Source organism: Neoarius graeffei, chromosome 4 (assembly GCF_027579695.1).
Source record: "Neoarius graeffei isolate fNeoGra1 chromosome 4, fNeoGra1.pri, whole genome shotgun sequence".
In the NCBI taxonomy this organism is placed as follows: Eukaryota; Metazoa; Chordata; class Actinopteri; order Siluriformes; family Ariidae; genus Neoarius; species Neoarius graeffei.
In genome coordinates, this window is record NC_083572.1 from 5,171,489 (window position 1) to 5,197,537 (window position 26,049).

At 42.6% G+C, this 26,049-nt stretch overlaps 1 protein-coding gene across 16 annotated transcripts in view; it reads right to left on the reverse strand.

The window, feature by feature from the left end:
* baz2ba (bromodomain adjacent to zinc finger domain, 2Ba) overlaps positions 1–26,049 on the reverse strand; it is a 160,960-nt gene that overhangs the window by 30,667 nt on the left and 104,244 nt on the right. For 5 of the 16 annotated variants that reach the window (XM_060918684.1, XM_060918675.1, XM_060918677.1 and 2 more), the window contains 16 exons: positions 23,714–23,920; positions 23,125–23,628; positions 21,433–22,069; positions 17,906–18,187; positions 16,879–16,939; positions 16,634–16,742; positions 16,281–16,382; positions 15,481–15,700; positions 15,303–15,395; positions 12,420–12,481; positions 12,117–12,182; positions 11,020–11,085; positions 8,676–8,720; positions 7,850–7,882; positions 3,681–3,746; positions 3,299–3,439 (listed from right to left, as the gene is read on the reverse strand). In XM_060918684.1, the coding sequence (XP_060774667.1) occupies positions 3,299–3,439; positions 3,681–3,746; positions 7,850–7,882; positions 8,676–8,720; positions 11,020–11,085; positions 12,117–12,182; positions 12,420–12,481; positions 15,303–15,395; positions 15,481–15,700; positions 16,281–16,382; positions 16,634–16,742; positions 16,879–16,939; positions 17,906–18,187; positions 21,433–22,069; positions 23,125–23,628; positions 23,714–23,920 (2,694 nt within the window). The remainder of the gene's footprint in view (positions 1–3,298; positions 3,440–3,680; positions 3,747–7,849; positions 7,883–8,675; positions 8,721–11,019; positions 11,086–12,116; positions 12,183–12,419; positions 12,482–15,302; positions 15,396–15,480; positions 15,701–16,280; positions 16,383–16,633; positions 16,743–16,878; positions 16,940–17,905; positions 18,188–21,432; positions 22,070–23,124; positions 23,629–23,713; positions 23,921–26,049) is intronic. The other 11 variants (XM_060918690.1, XM_060918679.1, XM_060918687.1 and 8 more) reach the window with 7 other exon arrangements.

The following is a 26,049-nucleotide window of genomic DNA, read 5'->3' on the forward strand; positions in this document are numbered from 1 at the left end:
CTTTTCTTTTATTTCTTCTTTATTATTACTAATTACAACTCTACAGACTCTGAACATAAATCTCTCTGAACTCATTCCACATGTTTACAGATGCACATCCCCCCCCCCTTTCCCATTCTTTCACTATCTACTCGTTATATTTATATCAAATCCCCACGGGCACAAAAACATGCTGTAATTATTCTGCACCCAATGAGTCTGTAACTCATTTTTAACCGTTTTTATCAAGCGCCATTTAATCAAGCAGCACTTTAGGACAAGGGAATGATGTGATGTCATTGGTAGTTTTGTGCCGCAGACCCTACAGGTTTCTCGCCGCGTCTCGTTTCTCCCACTGACTTCACTCGAGTCGTAAACCGTATCCATGACGATGCTGCGCTCTGCCGTGACCACACGGTGTCAGCGTTTCTGTCTGTCACCTTCCTGCTTCGGAGAGGTGTTACTGATGACCTAATGCTGTTACAGACAGTACGTAAGCCTTAAGTAGCCCTTTTTTTCCCTCCTGACTGAGTGTCCAGGAAAACAGGAACCTGAGAGCTGTGTTTAAAAGCCTGGATTTGAGAGAATTTCTAGGAATCTGAATCATTGTAGGAAAAAAAATGGATGATGATGATGATGATGATGGGGTACTGGAGTAATTGTTCATGATTTATATACTCTAAGAGCATCAGGGTACTTAGGGTACTTGAGGTACTTAGGGTACTTGGGGGTACTTAACCCTCCCGTTCTTTTAGAATTCATATGTAAAGCCTAGGTCGCAACCGGATGTAAGATTTTTTGGCCGTGCGATTTTTGGCGTTTCCCAAATCGCTGCGGTTTTTTTTTTTTGTTCATGGAGAAAGACGCACGTTGGCTGTAAGTTTGTCTTGCAACCTGAAAAAAACGTAAGCGCCTGTAGAGTTTGTTTGACATGACAAAGAACCTCTGCGGCCGGTCTACGGCTCGAAAATCAGCACGTCACACGCACGCCCTCCGTGCGTTTCTTGAGTTTTTTGCACGTACACCGGCCGTAGGAGCACGTACGGCCGGTTGTGACCGAGGCTTAAGGAAATGGACAAATCACACACTCAGGATGTCTCATGGTAGCGTGTGTGTAGTTATTTCCCAGTCTTTGTAATAGTTATAATCCATAATGGAGAGGAACACAGAATCGAAAGCGTTTTGCCCAAATCCTCTCCACTGTAACATTCTCAAGGGGCGGAGCCTATTGGACGGCTACAGACAACTGAGAGGTTTTACTAAAAGCCATGTGATACGCAAGAGAGACATAAACTGTTCAGGACTTTTTAATGTCACACGAGAAGCGTGTCCATGATATTTGTTACGGAGTTATACGCAGCGGATTCTGATTGGTCGGAAGCTGTTGATTAACGTTCCAGAACGGCAGCTCTGACAGTAGCGTGTTTGTATAGTACGTGCTTATATTTAACACTTATTCCACGAAATCGAGTCGTACACGAGCTGATAGCCGACGAGGCGCGTAGCACCGAGTTGAGTTGGCTATAATCCATGCACGACGAAACTGACTGAGTGGAATAACTGTTTTATTCTCTCCGCATTCACTGGATTTTGAGAAACAGAGCATTTTTATTTTCATTTTTTTGCAAATTCGATTAATAAAACCTTGATACAAAATGTCCGACAAAATAATTTCCGCTCAGAATGTAAACAAGCCGGCGAAATGACAGGAGCAATTTGTGAATAATGCGATAATAATAATAATAATAATAATTCTTGAAATAATAAAAAAAAGATATGTTAATACCATCAAATACTTTCATTCCATATTTTGTTGCTTTTTTTTTGTATTTTTTGCAGTTTTGTTTTCGAGTCGAGTTTTCATTACTTCCTCGGTCGGTTCAGCAACACACTCTGCCATTTTGTTTTCCTCTCCTCACGCTATATGAGCTGATATCCGAGTATCTGATTAGAGCAGCCAATCAGAGCGCGTGATTGTTCATATCCTGTGAATGTGGATAGAATAATAATCAGAGCTTTGAACCAGAATTTTTTTCCTATTGGTTCGTTCCGAACAGAAACGGAATTTTAACGTTTCCGGTTTTGGGTTCCACCATTAAATAGACGTTCCCGAACCGGTTAGAACAAAAAAAAATTTCGCTCCCGGAACGGTTAATTACGTTCCCTGTCAGCTGTTTAACAAATGGCTATAAAATTATGTCTCTGTCTCATCCAGCTTAAGCCAAATGTAGGCTAATTCTATTACAACCTTCATTAAATAAGACAAGAAATAATTCAAAACAATTATTATTTCAAATGTTGGCGATTTGGATTCTCAGTATGTCTTCCCATCTACACAAACAGAAAAAGTGCCAAAAATGAAAGAGAATTCGTTTAGTGTGTTACCAAAGGCGAGTCAGGCCCTATGCATTGATAGGCTAACAGAGGTTAACGTCATTTAATGTTCGCGAGCCTCTCATTAACGTGGACAAATATATTGATATCGTGTTTGAAATTGACGTTTTTGAATAACGATAGACTGCAATATTTACCTCTTATTTAAGATGTGGAGACGTGATAGTAGTCCACCCTCCCGCTCTCTCCATTCAGTCAGCGAACGTCACACAGGAAGTGAACCCCAGCGGGTCATAGAAACTTGCGCAGGAGAAGAATGACTTTTTTATTTGTAGGCTACGAAAACTTTGGGGAACGAAATAAAAACCAGTATTAACCGGTTACCGTTATTTTTAATAAGCGTTTTTGTTCCGGAACATAAAAAATAATAAAGTTTCTGGTTTCGTTTCTGTTCCATGTGAAATAGAAAAAGTTCCCGGTTTTCGTTTTCGTTCCTTGAACCGGTTCAAAGCCCTGATAATAATTAATGCGCTCGTTCGGGTACGTTATCGTTTCTATAGTAACGGCTCATATCGTAACAGAGACGTGCTGTTTGTAGTGATGTGAAGTTTGGAGTTTCTGCTTTAGAGTTTGGGGGGTTTTTTTGGAGTGAAAGAACGACCATTTACAGCTGTTTATAAACGTAACTATAAACGGATAAAATGTACGACGTCATTATTTTATAAATTAATAAAAAAATTCTCATCACTGAAGGATAAGAGGAATAAAACACTTCAGGAAGTGATGTCATACGGTAGGACAATAATGCACTTTGTGATGGAAACAGTAACTCCACACCATTGTTGATTATTTTCCTATCAGAGATGTCGTATTTCTTTATGTATTTACTTCAAACGTTCAGCTTTGGATGTCAGGACTTTGAGTATTCCTGTGTGTGTGTGTGTGTGTTTTTATCGCACACACCAGGACACACGAGTGAGTTTACCTTGTGATCAGTTAAGCACATGTCCTCATTGGGCTTCCTCATCTCTCGCAGCATTTCCAGTTCGAGGCGGCGCAGCTCCAGCTTGCGCTCTTTGTTGAGTCGCTTCTCGTCGCGTTTCTCCTGCTTGAGCCGTTCACGCTCCTGAGACAGAAAAAGAGAAAGAGCGTGAGAAGTTGAGAGGAAGAGTCGGCCAAACCGCACACGGAAACAGGACGGAGACGTGTACGAGATGCTGTGCAACTTAAAAAAAAAAAAAAGTAAAAACGTACGTGTAAAGGAGATGAAGAGCCGAAATAATCACGGAGATGCAGGAATATTTCAAACTTAATCAGAACGGAGTCGAGGGTTTTTTTTTTAACCAGTTCTTTTTCCACATGCATACCTCAGCTTTTTTGCGAGCTTCCACAGCCTTCATCAGCATGACGTGCTGCCTCCTCCTCTCCCTCTCCTGAAATCAGAGACACGCCACCATCATCGTTTTGAGAAGTGAGAAAAGAAAAGAGTGCAAGAGAGAAAACGGGGCAGATCGAGCAGAGACGAGACGACAGTGATCAGCGTGGTGTAGCATGTTGCACAGATCGAGGGAGAGACAGCCAAACGCGCGCGCACACACACACACACACATTCATTCATTCACAATGCCATGGCCAAGATGGAGTTTACAGTCATGTGAACGTGTGTTACAGAACAGCGATACGCAACACAAAAGGAGAAGCGACAGGTGTTGGTGAGCGGGCGGGTCAGACAAGGGGAAGCAGTCAGTGCATCTGGAGTTAGCTTAGCGCTAATTTAGCAGCTCGACAGCTTTTTTTGTTGTTGTTCTGTTTTTGTTTTTTTAAAGAGGCGGGAAAGTCAGTAGAACGTTAGCTTGCACCTAGCTGCCCTACTGCTACCTCATTTCATCACAGAGCTCTAAGACAGATCCTTAAACGGAGCCAAGTATTATTAAGATTATTTTAATGATATTATTATTAGTATTATTATTATAAATGGCATTCATTCTTTCATATCTGACCCCAGGATGGAGAGAAACGTGCAGCGATGTTCTCAGGGTGTAACAGTGGCGGTTCCAGAAGGCGTTCTGTTTAAGAAATCGGTGGTAACTTCACGTGTACGAGTAGATTTCATCGTTTTTAACTTTCATCCAAGGGAAAATTTTTGCTTCCTACCAAATTCCTTCCTGAACTCTCGAGTCTGTTTCTGATTGGCTGGACGGTGCGGATTCAGTTTCTCCAAACAGATGTTTGTTAAGCGTCTATAGAGCTGAAGCTGTAAGAGACCTCCTCGGCTCCACTGGAGTGCTGCGGTCACATGGTTTGAAATGTGTAAACAAACAAACAAACGCCTACACACCTCACGGATTATCTGTATTCATGAACTACAAACTCTGAGATATCGCTCAAAATGTGCAGCTGCAGATCATTTCATTCTTTTCCGAGCGATAAAAGACTTCAGGAGGTCAGAAATTATTAAATTCACAAACAAATTTGTATTGTTTCTTTGGTAGTTGTGTGCGCTGTAGCTGTGACATTGAAACCTTCGTTTAACACACTTTGAAACATGATTTGTGATAACAGGCTAATCGTGGACATTTTAGTCATTTTATAGATTTTTTTTTTCCCAAATTGCATCACTGGCTGCACTAGTAGAGCTATTAGCGAACGCCATTTTGGATTTGTGTTTAACCGTTTCAGATCACATGATCTTGAGTCTGAGGAGGTCTACTAAGTTTTCCGACATCTTCAGGTCAGACGAGGTTATGCTTTACGGTTCCTCAGTTATGTGAAAAGCTACGCTTCTTTTTTTGAATCTTATTAACTTCAAGACAGAGAGAGAGAGAAAAAAAACCCGCCGGTGACCGAACAACCGCGTATAGCTTCGATTCTAACAAAAGCAAGAACAGGAATAAACTCCTTTCAGGGATTTTCCACAATAATGGATAAAACATTTGTTCTTTAATAAATACATATATGTTATTTCCCAGCTGGGAGGTCCGTATGGTGAAATACTGTGACCGAGGTCTTGAAAGTACTGAGCGAGGCCCTCTGGGCCGAGGTCAGTATTTAAGGCCGAGGTCACGGTATTTCACCATACGGACCGACCTTAAGCTGGTAAATAATATATTTATTTTTTTCTTTACCAAATTCTAACAGAAAACGAGAGCGCCTGAAAGGGAAACCCGAGCAGCCATTTTGAATCCTCATTCACGGCTGTAATGCAAATGTCTTCCTCCTCGGTATACAAGTGCACTTCCATGGCAGGAAAAAAACTACATTTTGCCGCCTATGTCGTCCCCTATTTATACAAAATTGAGTCATTCAGGATTCAGCCATGTTTTTGCTCGGCGTTAGCAAGTTACAGGTTTTTAGCTTTCTCCTGAAATGTTTTCTTTTATTTCTTCTTCCTCAGGGTAGTAAAACTCGCTTTCGCTGTGAACACTGTCGTTATCGCTATCCATGCTGTAAAATTAATGCTATTCTCCTGAGAAATGCTGGCAAACATTTATAAGATTTTTGATAACTTATAAATAAATCTTATAAAAAAAAGATAAATGTTGACAAATTCTACTATGTTTGTTGTTGTTGTGAACGAGTGAGTTGCCAGAGGTCCGTAACTGGGGTCCGTACTGTAGGATACAGACCCGCTCGCCAGCCAATCAGAGTGCAGGATTTGGACCGCAAAAAAAAAAAAAAAAAAAATTTAAAGCTAGACGGCCTTTCAATTTCATAAAATCGGTGAAATTTAGTTCCGTCTGAAATGTGGTGATTGTGATATCTGTTTATTTCTGTAATATCTCACAAAATATCAGGCCGTTCTGTTCTGTGGCTGGGAAGTTATTTAATTTGAGGGGATTAAAGCAAATAATGTGCATGAAATCACTCGCTTTGTGCAGTCGAGCAGACAGAGGAAGTCCGTGTGTGTGTGTGTGCGCATGCGCAGGTTTACCATCATTCTGTCGCTAAACGAACAGCTGATCACACCGAGGTGCTCGCTGAGTGCCGATATTTATTAGTTTGGTCCTGCGTTTCCTTTCCTTCGTATAGAACATAACATCTTTTCTTCTCGCTTTCTTTCCGTTACTGTAGTCGGTCTTTCATGTTTCATTCGCACACTCACGTCCTCCGTTTTTCTCTCCTGTTTCAAATTTGTTTTCCATAATGCCTTGCGGGGCGGCACGGTGGTGTAGTGGTTAGCGCTGTCGCCTCACAGCAAGAAGGTCCGGGTTCGAGCCCCGGGGCCGGCGAGGGCCTTTCTGTGCGGAGTTTGCATGTTCTCCCCGTGTCCGCGTGGGTTTCCTCCGGGTGCTCCGGTTTCCCCCACAGTCCAAAGACATGCAGGTTAGGTTAACTGGTGACTCTAAATTGAGCGTAGGTGTGAATGTGAGTGTGAATGGTTGTCTGTGTCTATGTGTCAGCCCTGTGATGACCTGGCGACTTGTCCAGGGTGTACCCCGCCTTTCGCCCGTAGTCAGCTGGGATAGGCTCCAGCTTGCCTGCGACCCTGTAGAACAGGATAAAGCGGCTAGAGATGATGAGAATGGGATGAGAAAACAAATAAAATTTGTAGCTTTCGGTCACTAAACAAAAATAATTGGGTGTCGGGAAAAATTCTTTTTATGATCTACACTTGAAAAATCCGAAAGGCCGTCTATCTTGAAATTACTGGCAAAGTTGCTGTGGTGTAAGAGGAATAAAACAGTCCAGGACGTGCCGTTTCAGGAAGATAATCAACTTTGTGATGGTAAACTGTTTTCCTATAATTACAAATTCCATGAAAACTTTCCAGACATTCCTGTTTGTGTGGGCCATATTCGATTAATATTTGATTATTTCCCTGTAACTCTGTGAGTTAATATCAGGTCTGAATTGGATCTGAGGTAATCTAATCATGGAGCGCGGGACGTTTTGAAGACGGCGCGCTACAGAAATGCGTCTTTGCGAACAATTCGGTTACTGATTAGTGTTTCGACTGCAGCCGAGAACCACCACTGCACTTTAACCTTCGACATCTAGAGTACAGACGCCGGAGCACAAACACTAGATCTGGGTCAAGACTCCATCACACACACACACACACACACACACTAACCACAACCATGATCAAGACCATACAGATGCTGTGTACACATGGTATGTGGATGTGCAAAAGATAAATAAATAAAAACCGAATGGCTTGGTTACAGCACTCACTTTTGATCAATGAAAGTGGATACTCACCAAGCATCACGCACACACACACACACACACACAGCTGCATTAGAGCCAACACACACTTATTCTCTCTGTCTCTGTCTCTCTCTCACACACACACACGAATGTGGACGATGCACTTGTGTGGGTTTATGTTTATTTTCTTTCTTTTTTCTTTTCTTTACGCTGCTTTAAAAGCCATGCAAAGGAAAATGTAGTATGACAGCAGCCAGAGCTACATGTACAAAAGAAAAACAAACAAATAAACAAAAATAAAACAAACAAAGTGCCGCAATGACAACCATAGATCACAACCATGTTTCACGATGCGAGTGTTAGATGTACAGAAGATTAAACATACCCATACCATATCTAGTCTATGCCTCTCCAACTCCTGAGAGAGAGAGTTGGCACAGTATTATAAGACAGGAAGAAAAAAATAAAAAAAAACAAAAAACCAGATTTTTTTCTTAAACAAAAAGACAGAAACCCCCAAAAAAGAGCGATAGAGAGAGAGAGATAGAGATAGATAGAGAGAGACAGAGAGAGTTGAGATTTGAGCCCCACTCCCAAAAGCATGAACATTAACCAGAGAGAAACACAAAAGGCTTCAGACAACACTGTGTGAGATCGAGCACGCCAAACATCTGCGTTCATTTTATGACAAATCTAAACGCTAATTCAACTTAAAGTACCCCGAAAACTGCACAATTCTACACAATTATCCCCAGACCATATGAATAAGCATGAGTATGCAAATCAGGAAACGCCCACCCTCGCATGTCCTCCTGATACACGATTAATGTTAGCTATACTTGGATACGACTCGGATAGCTAGCGTGCGTTTGTCACAGGCTGATACGAGTCAAAGATGTTTATTTAACAGCAGCAGTTAAAATGTTACCATCGTAACCAGGACGAGTTTGTTTACTCATAACGATAGCTAAATTACCCAGCTAGCTACATCATCGTCCTTTAATTCCTGACTGGACATGATTGGTCCAAAGGTGTGGAGTTTATTTCGTGACACCACTAATTTAGCGAGTACATAGCCCCGCCCCTGAATCAGATCTTACGTACTATAGCTATTTTTGTGTGGAGTCCAGGGGTACTTTAAGTACGTAAAACAATAAAGGATACTATAACAATAACAATAATAAATTAATTAACATGTGAGCGATACAAACCTGGTGCTTCAGTATAACAGCCTGCTGCCGTCTCATCTCTCTCTCCTACACACACACACACACACACACACATCATCAGCAAGACCATGACATCACTCCAGATCAAACAAAACTTCGAGTCTGAGAACGTATCCATCAGCGTTTATTTGATTTAAAAGTTTCTCTGCTAACAGAAAACAAAAACGCACATTTGCCTCCATCACAAACACCTGATCATCCCAGATGTGTCAGATTCCAAATTAATCATCTTTGGCTTACGTGAGCTAAGTACAGATAACGAAAGCTTATAATCATCGAGCGAAGTGAAATCCTGATTCGATTCTCGTCGGCTTTAATCTACAAACGAGAATCTAACACAACAACGACACATTTCTCTGTAAATGAGTGGACGATTATTACGTATATGACGAGTATCCACCTGCACAACTGCCCCTTAAGCTAGCCGCACACTACGCCGATTTTCAGCGTACCGAGCCAACTGAAGTCGCGAGTCAGGCGTAAAGACTAGTTTTCAATGGTACCGACTCATCTCACAGCCGATTCGAAAAACTAATCGGGAGCCAGACTGATCGGCGAGAGTCGCTAGCAATAGCCAATCATATCTTTCGCATATAACACGTGATATTTCGTGATCATGTGACTTCTATCTTTTCGAAAAATGAACGGAGTGACAATAATGTCAAACTGAACCGTTGATCAAGGGAGATCCGCGCCCCGACATGCGGTGTGCGCGCGCACTCGGCGCATGCTCAGTTGCGTGAATGTGTCATGCACCGAAACTAAGAGATAAGCCAGGAACGCCTCATGATGCAATACGCAAGAAAAGAAAGAAGATTTACTTCCATTTTACTTTGTATTTGAGTAAAGTGAATAAATAAATGGTCTGTGGAAAATACACTTAACCCTGGGAACTGCGTGCAAAGGAGTTTATTTTGTGTTTACTCCCCCCGGCTGGCTACTTATTTGTCATGGCTGGCTAGTGAGCCTTAGTGGAAAGCCCTGGGAATGTGGAAATGTCAAGTTCGATTTTAGATTTACGAACCCGAAAAAAATGTCGAAAAACCAGCGTTAAAAAAATTTCACCCGCACAAACGGCACTCACCCGGCCGGTGGACCGGAAACAGAACATTTTTTAATAATGGCCCAAGATATTAACCTCTGCTTTCTTTCAGTCGTGAGTTAGTCGGGGATATGTGCGTGCCCTGTCGGGAGTCGGCTCTGAAATGGGTCGGTTCGGTACCGCGTGGATCGGCGTAGTGAGCAGCTAGCTTTAGACTTAATTATAAATGATCTTCCAGCCAATTGTACAGTTTGTTCCATCAGTACAAGGAATTTTTGTTTCCTGTGGTGATTATATACAGCAGAGTGCAAACGCAAGTCTCAGGCACATACTAAACGTTAAACATAAAATGAATCGACTATAAAAGAGCATGACACGGTAATAAACTAAACACAGTCGCTGATTCCCAGGAAAACCAGCCTGCTTTCACTTCTGGAAAAAAAAAAAAAGCATCAGTCGTCTTACGTCGAGTTTTATACGGAAACTTGCTAGTGTTGGTTTTTTGTTTTTGTATTTTTAGCATCTTGGTCTTCATGAGACTCAGATTTTCACACTCACTTCTGTTTTTGCAGAAAAAAAACATACTTTTGTAATTCTGTACTCTTTTCGATACTTCCTGTCTTTTGTCTGAAACATGGTGTATTATTGAACGTGTTACTTTATTTACTGATGGACAAAATTTCTAGAACAGTGCTTTTTTTGTTGTTGCTGTTGGAAATGTAATGTTTCGATAACAAGGATTACTTTGGGAATCCTGAGGCTCACGGGATTCCTGTAGGGGTCAGTTTCGAGTCAGTTTCACTATTCATCAAGGCACGGGGGGACAAAAAACTCAATAGGAATCACAACAACAACAGGTTTGTTTGGTTTTTTATTTTAAACATGGAAACGGGATGAGACGGGAGCCATTCTTCCCGGACTGGTAAAATGAAAATCCACTCCTTTATCACTTTCTAATCTGTATGGGAAGGATAGCGTTACTCTCTCTCTCTCTCTCATCAATCAAAGCAACGCTGACATGTCTGCAAGCTCAAGTATGTGGAAGAGGGCAGATAGCGCTTTCTTCCAAGTCGGTAAGACTCGCTGTTTGAGCCTTGTTTACAGGTTGCTAACTGGTAGTTACTTGCTAACTATATTAGCATCGTACATCCAGTCAGTCAGATTTTTTTTGTACAGTTGAATCCGGACGGATCATAACGACCGAAAGGTGTCCGTCAGAGACCGAGAGAACATTCTGGATCTCTGGTGCTGACATTAGAGCCCTTGAACCACAGACACACTGACCTTTAAACGCTTTTCCGCCTCCAAGATTTTGGCATTGGCAGCCTCCTCCCGCTTTTTCCGCTTTGCCTGCCAATAAAAAACAGGTTTGGGAGTGGATCAGACAGTGAGAAACAGGACGGCGCAAATTAAAACAAGAAAACATGGCACTGTGATGGACGCCTTGTTTACGCGTCACTGTGATAATGTCGATGTGCATTAGTGTGAAAAGATCCTCACTTAATAAGAGCACGCCGACCTGCAGTATATGCCACATGTGTGTGTGTGTGTGTGTGCTGCTTGCTATTCACTACATGGCATTTGGAGGCTGTGCTAATCGGAGAGTTACGCAACACTGAACCCGTGATTGAGAACCTTTGCAACGAGTACGTCAGTTCTTGTCAGAATCAGCCCAGGGATCTTTGAAATTATTCAATATTCCCCCTCGATGTCTGACAAACGCCAGTTGGGGGGTGAGGATGGGGGCAAACAACAACAACAACAACAACAAAAAAACCACAAAAAAAAGAAAAAAAAAAGAGTGTCTGAGAATTAGCTGCAAATTTCAATGTGTAATTACGAACAGAAAGAAATCCCGTTTGGAATGGTTTACCAACCGTGTCAGCTCCAATTTGATTTTGCTCTGCTAAAACACTTTTCAGGCTTCTATAATTGGGTGCGAAAAGTAAACATTGTTTTGTTTTGTTTTTTCCCTTCTACTTATGCAAGGCGTGTTATTGTTTAAACACACACACACACACACACACACACACACATCTTTTATGTCTAATTTAACCGTGCTCTGAGAAACAGGAGGCAGCGAATTTAATATTCAAAAACTGTCCAGCAAAACCAATTTAGCGATAGTCTGGAGAAAAAAAATATATATATGCAGGAGTCATAACCCCTAAAATGCTAGAGAGCAATTCCAGCATTGTGTGTGCGCGCACGTGTGTGTGTGTTCCATGTTAAACAGAAGCCGTGTATATGTGTGTGTGTGTGTGTGTGTGGGGTTGCGGTGTGTATTTGCAGAATGTTAAGCTCATTTCAACTCTATCTCTCGGCTTTTTCTTTTTTCTTTTTCCTTCCTCCCTTCCACATCCCCCAGAGTCAGCCCGTACCTCGAGAATCTGCTGCGCGCGGAGCTCCTTCTCCATCCGGATTTGCTGAATGCGCTTTATCTTTTCCTGCTCGGACAGAAGGAGAGAGGATGTTAATTGAATGCGCTGCTGTGCATTTAAACGAAGCTGCAAATGGCAGGATTAGCAAAACTCTCGGAGGTTAGCGCAGAGTTGAGGACGTGACTCTGTCAGTCACTGGCAAGAACGCTGAAGCCAACAAAGTTTCCAGGAACTTGGTTAACTTTTCATACTTCTAAGGCCTGCTTCTGTGTGTGTGGGGGGGTGCTTAGCTGAAACACTGACCTGCTGTTTGAGAATCTTGATTTGCTCCTTCTGTTTCCTCCTCTCCTCAGCAGCCATGATGGCTGAAACAAACCAAAACGTTTTTTTTTTTTTAATTTGAAAAACATTTTGCGCAGTCACCTTCAGAATTATTGGCACCCTCGAAAATGAACAGCGTGCAATTTTTTCAAACATTTAAAAGTAGAACTTGAATAGTTGTTTTTTTTTTTAACTAGAGCACACTTTCAGTAGTAGGCAGGTTGTAGACACCAAATAGTATTCTGGACGTGGTTTTAAAAATATTGGCACTCCACTCCACCCATCAACTAGTCTGGTTAACACCAGACCATATCACAAGTGAAATATGGTCTGGAATCCGCCTATTGAATTTCTCGTAGGGGAGGTGTGGTTTACGATTGTCAACGGCCGTTTATTGGACGTTGCGAATGTCTATCATTTGGCGTATACGTAGCCCATGGCCAATCATGGCAGTTGTACCCGGTGACGTAGTTAGAGCGACGAAGAAGACGAAGAGGCAACTCTTGATAGCATTTTCCTGCTCTGGACCAAGCTGTGCCACAGAAATCCCGAGATCGCCTGCCTCCTTTACCTGGTCTTCCACCAAGGCAGTCAGTGGCGAGACTACCGCAACGACCGGGGTTTGGCTAAACCCCATCTGCTTAGCCACTAAGGGGGCTAGTTGGTAAATGAGACTTTTACAAAACCCTGTCGGGAGCAAGGCAAAGGCATCTGTCTTCGTGTCAACGAAAGACTGTAACGCCAAACGCTGTTCTTTTTTTAAAACAAACTTTCGCTCTAAACTATTCAGAACAGTGTCTAAAGCTTGCTCGAAAGTTTGGTTCGTATCGCTCACCACCATGTTAAAGGAACAGTCCACCGTACTTCCATAATGAAATATGCTCTTATCTGAATTGAGACGAGCTGCTCCGTACCTGTCCGAGCTTTGCGCGACCTCCCAGTCAGTCAGACGCAGTCAGATGCGCTGTCACTCCTGTTAGCAATGTAGCTAGGCTCAGTATGGCCAATGGTATTTTTTGGGGCTGTAGTTAGATGCGACCAAACTCTTCCGCGTTTTTCCTGTTTACATAGGTTTATATGACCAGTGATATGAAACAAGTTCAGTTAAAAAAATTGAAACGTAGCGATTTTCTATGCTATGGAAAGTCCGCACTATAATGACAGGCGTACTAACACCTTCTGCGCGCTTCGGCAGCGCATTGATATCTGAGCTCCGTATCAATGCGCTGCCGAAGCGCACAGAAGGTGTTAGTACGCCTGTCATTATAGTGCGGACTTTCCATAGCATAGAAAATCGCTACGTTTCAATTTTTTTAACTGAACTTGTTTCATGTCACTGGTCATATAAACCTATGTAAACAGGAAAAACGCGGAAGAGTTTGGTTGCATCTAACTACAGCCCCAAAAAATACCATTGGCCATGCTGAGCCTAGCTACATTGCTAACAGGAGTGACAGCGCGTCTGACTGCGTCTGACTGACTGGGAGGTCGCGCAAAGCTCGGACAGGTACGGAGCAGCTCGTCTCAATTCAGATAAGAGCATATTTCATTATGGAAGTACGGTGGACTGTTCCTTTAAATGTGATCCGTAAACAGTCCCAAATAAACTACAAGCTTCCGTTCGTCGAGTAGTACGCGTCACCGTCTTTCCACCCCTCCCCACTCTCTGATTGGCTCCCTAACTCAGGCGAGCCTTTAGACCATAGTTTCCATGATGTCTTTTCAGATCGGAACGATTGTGCAAAGCAGCATGGGATTTCCCAGGCTACCCATCAACACTTTCCTGGGGACACTTTCCTGTAAGCATCGATAACTATAACTATACCGATAACTCCAACTCTGACTGTACCTCTGCCTGGATTTAGTTCCAGTCTGGAGCAGAAACACCACAACTAGGTTGGTCCTGACACTCAGGGAAATAAATGCATGCAACGTAGGAATAGTCAGGGAAGTTTTTTCCAAGTAGTAGCACATTATTCTGGGTCGTACTGTACAGCCTGGACTTCACAACAACCCATGTACCGGTACACACTCTGGCGGTTGATAAAATACAGATAGGTCACAGATTACAGAAATATAAAAAATACGGAGTGGTTACGGATTTTAATACGGATGCATCACGGATCCTAATAATTTCCGGATCGGTCACGGACGTTTCATTATATTACAGATTGGTTACCAATTTCATACGGATGACGCATCACGGATAAAACATTAAGAAGTCTAAAACAATTAAATGTTCGGACTGCTGAAGTTCATAATTAAAATATCTTACCTGCATTTATATGTTTACTTTATTAATTTACTTCACTGAAAATCACACATCCGTGAATAAAAGATCCGTGATTTGTATTATTTTTAAATTTTCCGTGAATCCATATTCCATGACTTCATGACGCGACAAGGATGTACAAAGATGCCCAGGAAAAATAGCACATGCTCAGACAACGTCACATGTAAACAGTTAGCTGATTGGTCAGATGTTTTATCGGATCAGGTCCAGGCCTGGAAAAAAAAAAAATTGCTCCAGAAGCAATCACAGCGATACGGGTAAACCCAGGCCTGGGCTACAGGGATCGTTATCGGACCAGTGTGAGCACCAACCACATCAACTACAGGGGACCGATTTATTTATGGTTATAGTTATTGGTATTGTAGGACCGGGCCTTAAAGATGTCTTTTTCATCTCGTCAATGAATTTGCCAGAAATGTTTTTTTTTTTAGAAATATGATATGTTCATTTTTACTTTCTTAGCTATTTATTTTATTAATGTTAGAGTAAAACCAGTCATTTCTCTAATTACTCCAATATAATTACACATAAAGGGTGCTGAGATTTGATCCGTATTCATATTCAAGTTGTACCTTGCTGCTTGCGAGCTTCTTTAGCCGCTCGCGCGAGCGCCTGCTTCTCCAACTTCCTCATCAGCTTCATCTGAGCAGCCTGCCGGGCGATTTCTGAAACACAACAGGAAGCTGGTTGAGGGCTCAGTGAGAACACGCAGCGTTTCTGTTCGGTGAAGGTGCTCGGGGTCAGCGTTACCCTGAGCCTCCAGTTTGCGGAGCAGCTTGGCCTCAGAGGGATTGGGGAACTCCGTGTGGCCCACGTTGGGCGGACGACCCTTCCTGCGGCGCGCTCCGGAGCCCTCGCTGTCGCCGGCCGTGTGCTGGCGCTCAGAGTTGGGCGGGCGACCCCTGCGGCCCTCCATGGCTCTGATGCGCGGTATGACCTCGTCCTCGCTCAGTGGGCACCACTGCAGACCCTGAGGGGGCGTGACACGAGCAAACCGGCCAATCAGATCGCAGCACCGAGGTCCCTTCTGCCTTTCAAACTAGCTTTATAATTGATATTTGCTTAATGTCATTAATATTAAGCAATAATGTTAAAGTACAGACTAGTGAAGTGATAATATATAACAATATTATTAGTGCAAAAAAAAAAGTGCTAAAAAAATCAGCAATTTTACAGACTATTAATTTTTACGAAAATGATAAATCTTGGACGTAACCCCAACACACACAAAACAGAAACAGAAACAGAACACCCTGTGGAGGTAATGAGAGCTGATTATCGCATGGCTTCCTACAGTATAATATAAGGGGAGGACTTTTAGTCTGTACAGTCGATTCATATCGAAATCCTTGCCCTCTTGATTTAAGATGAAAGTGATAGAGAGAGAGCGAGAGAGAGAGAGGGTGAGAGAAAGTGAGAGAGTGAGGTGGGGCGGAAAAAGGAAAGAAAACAACCAAAAATAAGGCAATAAATAAAATAAAGAGAAAAGAGACAGAGAGAAAGAAAGAGAGAGAGAGAGAGAGAGAGAGAGAGAGATGAAAGGCATTCACCTGGGGTCCTTCTCTGGCTTCATAGAAGTCACCAACCCTTATTTTTGCACTGAAGCTAAAATTATCGCGTGTGATGTCAGTTATTCCGTATCTGGATAGATACTACAGAAGAGAGAATAATAATGACGTTTGGTGAGACAGAGAGCCATCAGGAAGTGTAGTAGCACACTGAAAGCTGGGCACTACACAGCAAAGCTAAACTACACAGGGGGGGAGAAGGAGGGATGCTGGAATAGCGGGGAAGCTACTGGAAGGTTTGGTTTAGTATTATTATTATTATTTTTTCTGGTTTCCTGGAGGATTTGTGGGTAACTAAAAAGCGAGTGCGGGAGGGGTCAGGGGTCGGGGGTTACCTTCACGACGTCGGGGTACTGCCGCAGACGCTTGCCGCAGGGCGCGTAATACGCGACGTCTCCTTGGAGACGACCTCCGGCAGATTTGATCCTGGTTTCTCTCCGCCAGCTAGAGCAGAGGACGAGACGACGGAGAGGCTGTCAGCTCCAGTATGACGGTGACAAAAATATAAATGCAATTTAAGGAAATTATACATATATGAGAGCGAGAGAGAGAGATGTTTGAGTCAAGCTGTTACACATACCCCATTTCTAAAGGAGTCTTTAGATCATCCTCGTTCATCACACGCTTCCTTTTTCCAGATCCTACAACACACGAGAGAGAGAGAGAGAGAGAGAGAGAGAGAGAGAGAGAGAGAGAGTTAGACTAAAACACACTCACACAGGTTTGTTTTACCATCCTTGTCAGGACCTTCTAATTTAACGCAATGCAACACCTAAGTCCATCCCAAACCTCAGGAACCAAAGTGAAACTGAAAAAATTGTGTGAAAAGCAATCGTTTCCACGCACAGGAACAAACCAAATGTCCACACAAGATCAAAACTGTTAGATGTTCCTACATCCACACAGTGATATAAACACACACACACACACACAAATCCCAAGCAGCAAAGTGAACAGCAGTAGAAAATGAGACTTGCAGTCAATATGGTGTTCACACCATTAGCTTTTCACCATTCTGAAAGCTTCTTCCTCTGACACCGAGTCATCACGTTACTCAAAGCCAGAGCAAATACACTCTCCACACACACACACACACACAGTGTGGGAGTGAGAGCGCAACAAGTGCTCTTCCTGCTGTTGAAACTCGGCCAAGAACAAACCCACGGGCTTGACATGTTTGTTGGATTTGTGAGTATTTTGTTTAACGAATCTCCCTGGGAAAAAAAAAAAGACGGAGTCAGCCAAACAGCCATAATGAGCGTGTAAACCCGAGCCAACAGGTTCAACCAAACATGGCTCGGAGGTTACCGTAAACTACACACACGACCACACTCTCTCCCTCTCTCACACACACACACACACAATCCTCATTAGCTGCTGAGTTTACGATATCAACCGGCTCTCGTGCGCAAGGGAGATAACGAGATTAAGAAGGAAATGTGTTCATTTTGTGGAAAAAATAAAAAATAAACCAAAACAGATGCCTACAAGCACAATTCACCCGTCTATAAATAGATCTCGTCGGCTGAACGTGACGGCACGATTGCAAGAACACGTCCTTTCATCAGGCGTAAAAAAAAAAAGCTTACGAGTTTGCTGGAGGTTACCTGGAGAGGTGCCGACGGAATACGACGAGGAAGGCGAGCTGTGATAGGTCAAGGCACCGGAGTTGCTCACGATGGTGGGCGTGGCCACGCCGGAAGGCTTAATAACTTGGAGGTTGAGCGGCGAGCAGTCAGGCAGGCTGTAATTGGCCGAGGCGGAAGCGAGCAGGGGCAGGTTTTTGCTGAGCTTCAAAGGCGTCCTCTCGCCGTCAGTCTCCGTCTCCGTCGTGTCCCTGTTCTTCTTTGCCGAGCCGTTCAGCTCGCTGTCTGAGTTACTGTCCGACTCTGAGTACGTGAACAAAACAAGTAAATAAGAACAAAATGCTCAGGAATAGGTGTAAAGTTATTTTATTTATTATTCTAGCCCATGTGCTGGCCGTGGTGTGAAAATTGTCCACACGGACACCCATTCGTCTAGGTTTCCAAACCTGTCATTGCTTAACTCTTGAATATTTTCTATCAATAAAAATATTATAATCTCTGCTTTCCACAGAAATGTATCTGGTTAAGATCTGTTCAGTACTTTGGGAGTAACGGCAGGTTGAAGTCGGTACAACAGAGTAAAAACTCTGTTCGCGGGACGTCGGGAAACTGCCGCTGCTTTTCTTTTTGAGTCCCAAGAAAGCAGTCAGGCTCTCTCTCCTGATCGGTTTCCCACTGGATTACTCGTGAATATCAATCCGATCACTTTTAAAGATATTTTTTGGGCTTTTTTCACATTTATTGGATAGGACAGTGTATGAGAGAGACACAGGGAGGGATCAAGAAACGACCTCGGGTAGGAATCGAACCCAGGTTCCTGGTATGGCACCTTATCCACCTGAGCCACAACACCCCAAACAAATCTGATCACTTTTATAGAGATGTTCTCTCACTCTCACTGTTTCTGATAAAAGATTCAGCAAAATTTTCCCTCTGCTAGTTTCGATGTTCTGATTAACGGGAGACACTGAAGTGAGTTTTCATAGCTTTACCTACTTATTTTTTCAAATCAAACCGATTCATGTCAATAAATAACTATTTTAGAATATAACTAGAGTTGTTTTGATGAAAAATATTGAGGTCTTAGTGGTCGGAGTGAGATTTTAAAAAAACAGAAGTCAGAAACGCGAGTGTCAATTTCAGTTCAGTTAATGTGAATTGTTTATTGGATGTGGATCAGACTGTTTTTTCGAGGTTCGCCTTGAAAGCTGTGAATATTAATTAAAATAATCATTTATATTCTTTAATATCAACACTAGTCGGCCCTACTGAGAAATACAAAGGCCTGCAGAGCACAAAGAGGGGATTAGAAATAACCTTTTATTACTTTTTAATTTTGATGGAGAATGGTAGATGTGAATGACATTCAATGCTTATTTATGCATATTTTATCATTAACATTGATTTCTCCTTCTTTGTGATGTGTAAATGAGAGTTCAGATCAGCTTTATGTTGCACAAATAAAGCCGTTTGGTGAAACTTTGAAGGAGAGTGTTTAAAATTTAACATTTTTTACCTGATTAGCAGGATTAAATACTAATTTGCATAATTTGTTTTTAGTAATTTTTCAAGCTTTGTATTCAGTATACAACCATCTACAACCCCGATTCCAAAAAAGTTGGGACAAAGTACAAATTGTAAATAAAAATGGAATGCAATAATTTACAAATCTCAAAAACTGATATTGTATTCACAGTAGAACATAGACAACATATCAAATGTCGAAAGTGAGACATTTTGAAATTTCATGCCAAATATTGGCTCATTTGAAATTTCATGACAGCAACACATCTCAAAAAAGTTGGGACAGGGGCAATAAGAGGCTGGAAAAGTTAAAGGTACAAAAAAGGAACAGCTGGAGGACCAAATTGCAACTCATTAGGTCAATTGGCAATAGGTCATTAACATGACTGGGTATAAAAAGAGCATCTTGGAGTGGCAGCGGCTCTCAGAAGTAAAGATGGGAAGAGGATCACCAATCCCCCTAATTCTGCGCCGACAAATAGTGGAGCAATATCAGAAAGGAGTTCGACAGTGTAAAATTGCAAAGAGTTTGAACATATCATCATCTACAGTGCATAATATCATCAAAAGATTCAGAGAATCTGGAAGAATCTCTGTGCGTAAGGGTCAAGGCCGGAAAACCATACTGGGTGCCCGTGATCTTCGGGCCCTTAGACGGCACTGCATCACATACAGGCAGGCTTCTGTATTGGAAATCACAAAATGGGCTCAGGAATATTTCCAGAGAACATTATCTGTGAACACAATTCACCGTGCCATCCGCCATTGCCAGCTAAAACGCTATAGTACAAAGAAGAAGCCGTATCTAAACATGATCCAGAAGCGCAGACGTCTTCTCTGGGCCAAGGCTCATTTAAAATGGACTGCGGCAAAGTGGAAAACTGTTCTGTGGTCAGACGAATCAAAATTTGAAGTTCTTTATGGAAATCAGGGACGCCATGTCATTCGGACTAAAGAGGAGAAGGACGACCCAAGTTGTTATCAGCGCTCAGTTCAGAAGCCTGCATCTCTGATGGTATGGGGTTGCATTAGTGTGTGTGGCATGGGCAGCTTACACATCTGGAAAGACACCATCAATGCTGAAAGGTATATCCAGGTTCTAGAGCAACATATGCTCCCATCCAGACGACGTCTCTTTCAGGGAAGACCTTGCATTTTCCAACATCACAATGCCAAACCACATACTGCATCAATTACAGCATCATGGCTGCGTAGAAGAAGGGTCCGGGTACTGAACTGGCCAGCCTGCAGTCCAGATCTTTCACCCATAGAAAACATTTGGCGCATCATAAAACGGAAGATACGACAAAAAAGACCTAAGACAGTTGAGCAACTAGAATCCTACATTAGACAAGAATGGGTTAACATTCCTATCCCTAAACTTGAGCAACTTGTCTCCTCAGTCCCCAGACGTTTACAGACTGTTGTAAAGAGAAAAGGGGATGTCTCACAGTGGGAAACATGGCCTTGTCCCAACTTTTTTGAGATGTGTTGTCATGAAATTTAAAATCACCTAATTTTTCTCTTTAAATGATACATTTTCTCAGTTTAAACATTTGATATGTCATCTATGTTCTATTCTGAATAAAATATGGAATTTTGAAACTTCCACATCATTGCATTCCGTTTTTATATACAATTTGTACTTTGTCCCAACTTTTTTGGAATTGGGGTTGTATGTGCTGCCAATTTCCATGTAAATATCTTGAAAAATAAAACAGTTATTAAGGAAAATCATTTGATCTCATTGGCTAATGAGGCCCATTTTGGACCATGTGACCCTCATACAGAATATTACGGCTGTTTTCTAAAAATTCAGCCGTTTTTTCAATCTTTGGTTTGTAACATCTGAAGAATGGATAAACATATTTTAATTCTGTAAAAGTATGTTGTTTAGCATTCAATTCTGAATTCAGTGAGAGCAGTTTCAAGCGATTTGGATTGAATTTGACCTTTACACCAAATTTACGACATGGAACACAAGAAAACGAATTCAAACATTGTTTCATGAACATTTCACAAACCTGAGAGACTGTCGTCCTCGTCCTCCTCATCCTCCTCTTCATCATCCACGTCATCATCCTCGTCATCGTCGTCGTCCTCGCCCGACTCATCCGAGTCCTTCTTGCCCGGAGTCTCCTGCTTTCCGCCTCCATGGTGGAACAGGTCCACAAGAGACTTCACCAAGTGCTTCTGTGAAACATCCTTCCAGGCCTCCGTGGCTCTGGGCGTCTTGTTTTTGCGGGACGCACGAGGTCGTGCTGGCAGGGCAGATGCGGGGACTAGAGCAGGCAGCGGGGCTGGTAAAGGAGCAGGCACGGACATGTCCTTCCTGCCGCCGGTGCTGAGGTTGACGGGCAGGTCGGAGCGAGGTTTGGTGGTGAGAGCTAGCGGGGTGTCCTGCGTGGAGCTCTGGATGATGCCGTTGGTGTGGCCCAGGCCCAGGAGAGTCTGAGTGAGCATGAGGCTCGACGACGCACCCACCACCCGAGCACCCGGAGGCTTGGTACGACCCGATGTGGATTTGGGAGGGAGAATGGTAGAAGAGGAGGAGGAAGAAGAGGAGGAGGAGGTTACAACCCCGGAACTCTTTGAGGTCTTGTAAAGGCCCTGCTGCTTCTTGAGCTGGAGTGAGAACTCCTGGTCATGCGCAAGTAAAGACTGGATTAAAAAAAAGAGAGAGAAAGAAAAAGACAGAGTGAGAGATTAAAATGAGAGGATACAGAGAAAGAGAGACATAATAAAGCATTTTAAAAAAGGACTTGGGAGGAGCTGGAAGGAAATGTGGTAATTGCTCTGGTTGTCATGTGGCATAGGCGCTGATGGTGAGTGTGTGTGGGGGTTGGAACACGATGGCGTGTGCGCTGTGACTCAGTTTGGCTCCTCGTCAGTTCTGGGAACAAAAGAGTCCGGAGCAGACGTCGCTCGCAGCGTCTCTGCCATTAAAGCGTCACTCTCTGCTGGGGAGGGGGGGAGCAGAGAAACACTCTCTCTACTGAATGTGGCTCGGTCAATGGCTCGCGATTTCTGCGTCGCCCGGGTTCTGTTTCCCGTCTCCCATCAGTAAACATGTGTTTAACGTCTGAATAGTAATTTCGAATGAATGAATGAATGAAACCCAAAAGCACGAGCTGATATTAGACTGTTCAGCACAATAACTGCAATAAAAACCACTTTAGCCGATTACGATGAACGGGTATTAGCCTCTTCAGCAAGTAATTTCATGCTTACAGAAGAAAGGGAGGGAATAAATCCATTTTTGTGCTCATTTGCTAAGAATCTCGGAGTAAGAAGTTGTGGAGTTAATTGCTCGTTGGCTTTTGGAGGAGCAATTTATTTATTTATTTTTTTATGAAGCTAACTGCATTCGTTTACAAAACTGAAATCACGCATTGGGGAATCCAAAGCTACGGATAAGAGTATGGAGAAGAAGTGTATCAGTGTATCTCTCTCTCTCTCTCTCTTTGACCTTTTCAATCAGGCTGGTCAATACAGAGAGACGGATCCTGAATACCAACTGCGTCCAGAAGCCCCTCGTCCAAAATTGGCTTTCGTGCTGCACAGAGAAACCTGCTGGACCTCATTTGCTTTTCTGCTAAACGAAAAACAAAAATGACTAAACAAACGAAAGTGTGATTGATGCGTGTAATTCGATTCTCCGAAGCACATCTCGTCCAGTTATCAATCAGCCAGCGCATGTTCGTGTACACGCCCACCTGTTTCAGTCTGTAGTCGGCGATGTGGGACAGCGAGCTCTCCAGAAGCTTCCTGCTGCTCCGCGAGTCCAGAGGCGGTGCCTGAGACTTGTGGGCGGAGCCCTGTGCTCTGGGGGAGGGGCTCAAAGGGGGTGGTTTGGGAGATGATGACAGGGGGAGGGGTTTGGGAGGAGAAGGGACCGAGAGCGGTTTAGGGGAGGAGCAGAGAGAAAGTGGGAGGGGCTGATGAGAGGTGATGGGCAGGGGTCGAGGAGAGGAGGAGCTGAGGCGCTGAGGGGAGGAGTCATGCTGCGATTGGCCGATCAGAGGCAGCGGTTTGGTGTTAATGGCGAGGCCGGTGGACTGGATGACGCTGGTGGGCTGCGCGAGTCTGTCTCTGGATTTGGAAACAAGCGGTGAGGACTGAGAGCGGGCGTCCAGAGGGGCATTGCCTTCCCGAAGGTCCCACGCTTCCGCCGGTCTGGAATCTTCCTTCTTGCTTGGCCGCAGATTCGCAGCCGCAACCTGAGAAAAGAAAAGCTGGTTAGTCTCGAGTCAGAATCAGGATGATCCAATTTACGTTTAAAAAAAAAAAAGACACGGATCAAACCTTCACTTTATTTTTCTTCTGTCGCTCTTTTTCAGAGTCAGACTCTTCGCTGTCTTTACTCTGATCATCGTCGTCATCGTCATCGTCATCCTCCTCGCCAAGGTCATCCAGGTCACTGCTGCTGACTCCTTCGATGTCACTGTCCAAGGATGATCCTGATTCGCTGTCGCTCACGCCAGATCCCTCAGCCTGTTTCTTACGAGGTTTCTACAGCAACCAAAACAAACAAACAAACAAACACACATCAATAAATAAGTAAGGAATTAAACACTCAGGGGCATGCTGTTAGAGGAAAATAACCAACAGCAGAGTGGTGTGATGTAGTGGAGATACCGTTACCACCATGAAGTATTTCAGGTAGGTAATTTTCCTATCACAGCAAGTGCTTTATTCCTCTTACATCACAGCAATGTGCCAATTATTAGATTTATTTATTAATAAACACATCATATATTTTTATCCATTTACAGTTACCAGTCACACTTACCATCATCAAACGACCCTGAAACAAGTTAGACCATGTTCTCCCTTGCGTTATAAACTAAGCAGCTATAAAGGACTGCAGCTTGTCACGTTACTGACAAATCGTAAACAGCTCTGTCCTGAAGATTTCGTAAAATCACTTTACCTCTGACACTGGAGACTCCTTCCATAAAAGTTAAACAAAAATTATCTTTTTTTTTTAAAAGCACCCTTTCAAAAAACTTTCCAATAAAAAGTGTTCGCCATACTGTTACTATAGAAACGATAATGTATTAGAATTATGAGCGCATTCATATAAACCCGTGATTTGATTTACAGCCGATTCCAAATTCAGAGCTGCTTTTCTGAAACAATCCCTAGAGACATTGAACACTACAGTATTCACGAGACTTTGGAATTCTGAACACTCGAGTATTCTGTAGACTTGGGTTTTCCATACATTCAAGTATTCTGCACACTCAAGTATTCCACACACTCGATGTATGATGTGTTTATTAATAAATAAAACTCGATATATGATGTGTTTATTAATAAATAAATCTAATAATTGGCACATTGCTGTGATGTAAGAGGAATAAAGCACTTGCTGTGATAGGAAAATTACCTACCTGAAATACTTCATGGTGGTAACGGTATCTCCACTACATCACACCACTCTGTTGTTGGTTATTTTCCTCTAACAGCATGCCCCTGAGTGTTTAATTCCTTACTTATTTATTGATGTGTGTTTGTTTGTTTGTTTTGGTTGCTGTAGAAACCTCGTAATCAATGTCTCCTAACCAATCAGAATTGGGAAAATACCAGCGGTGAGGTTTATCACTAATCTTATGACATCATGCTTTTCAATATCTTCAATACATGGTTTGGTTTAAAATAAAATAATATGAAAAATACTGCTGATAAAAATGTGACTGAAATTTGAGTCAAATGTAAAAAAACTGTGGACAAAAACGAAAGTAACTGGATCACTGAAATATATGGAATACTGAAGTACACTGAATACCAAAGTGTAGGGAATACTCCAAATGTAATACTAGAGTGCTTGGAATACCAAAATCTTGGGAATACTCAAGTGTTCGGAATACGAAAGTCTGGGGAATACTCGAGTGTGTGGAATACTTGAGTGTGCAGAATACTTGGGTGTATGGAAAACCCAAGTCTACAGAATACTCGAGTGTTCAGAATTCCAAAGTCTCGTGAATACTCTAGTGTTCCAAATATCAAAATATTGGGAATACTGAAGTGTTCGGAATACCAGACTCTAGGGAATACTCAAGTGTTCAGAATACCAATGACTAGAGAATAATCGAGTGTTCGGAATACCAAAGTCTAGGGAATATTTGAGTGTTTGGAATACCAAAGTCTCAGGAATACTCAAGTGTTCAGAATACCAAAGTCTAGGGAATACTCAAGTGTTCAGAATACCAAAGACTAGGGAATACTCAAGTGTTCAGAATACCAAAATCTCAGGAATACTCAAGTGTTCATAATACCAAAGTCTAGGGAACACTCGAGTGTTTGGAATACAAAAATCTAGGGAACATTCACGTTCAGAATACCAAAATCTAGGGAATACTCAAGTGTTCGGAATACCAAACTCTCAGGAATACTTGAGTGCTCAGAATATCAAAATTTCGGGAATACTCAAGTGTTCATAATACCAAAGTCTAGGGAATATGTGAGTGTTCGGAATACCAAAATCTCAGGAATGCTTGACTGTTCGGAATACCAAAATCTTGGGAATACTAGAGTGTTTGGAATACTAAAGTCTACAGAATACTCAAGTGTCCGGAATACCAAAGTCTAGGGAATAGTCAATTGTAGTGAATACTCGAGTGTATGGACTACTCAAG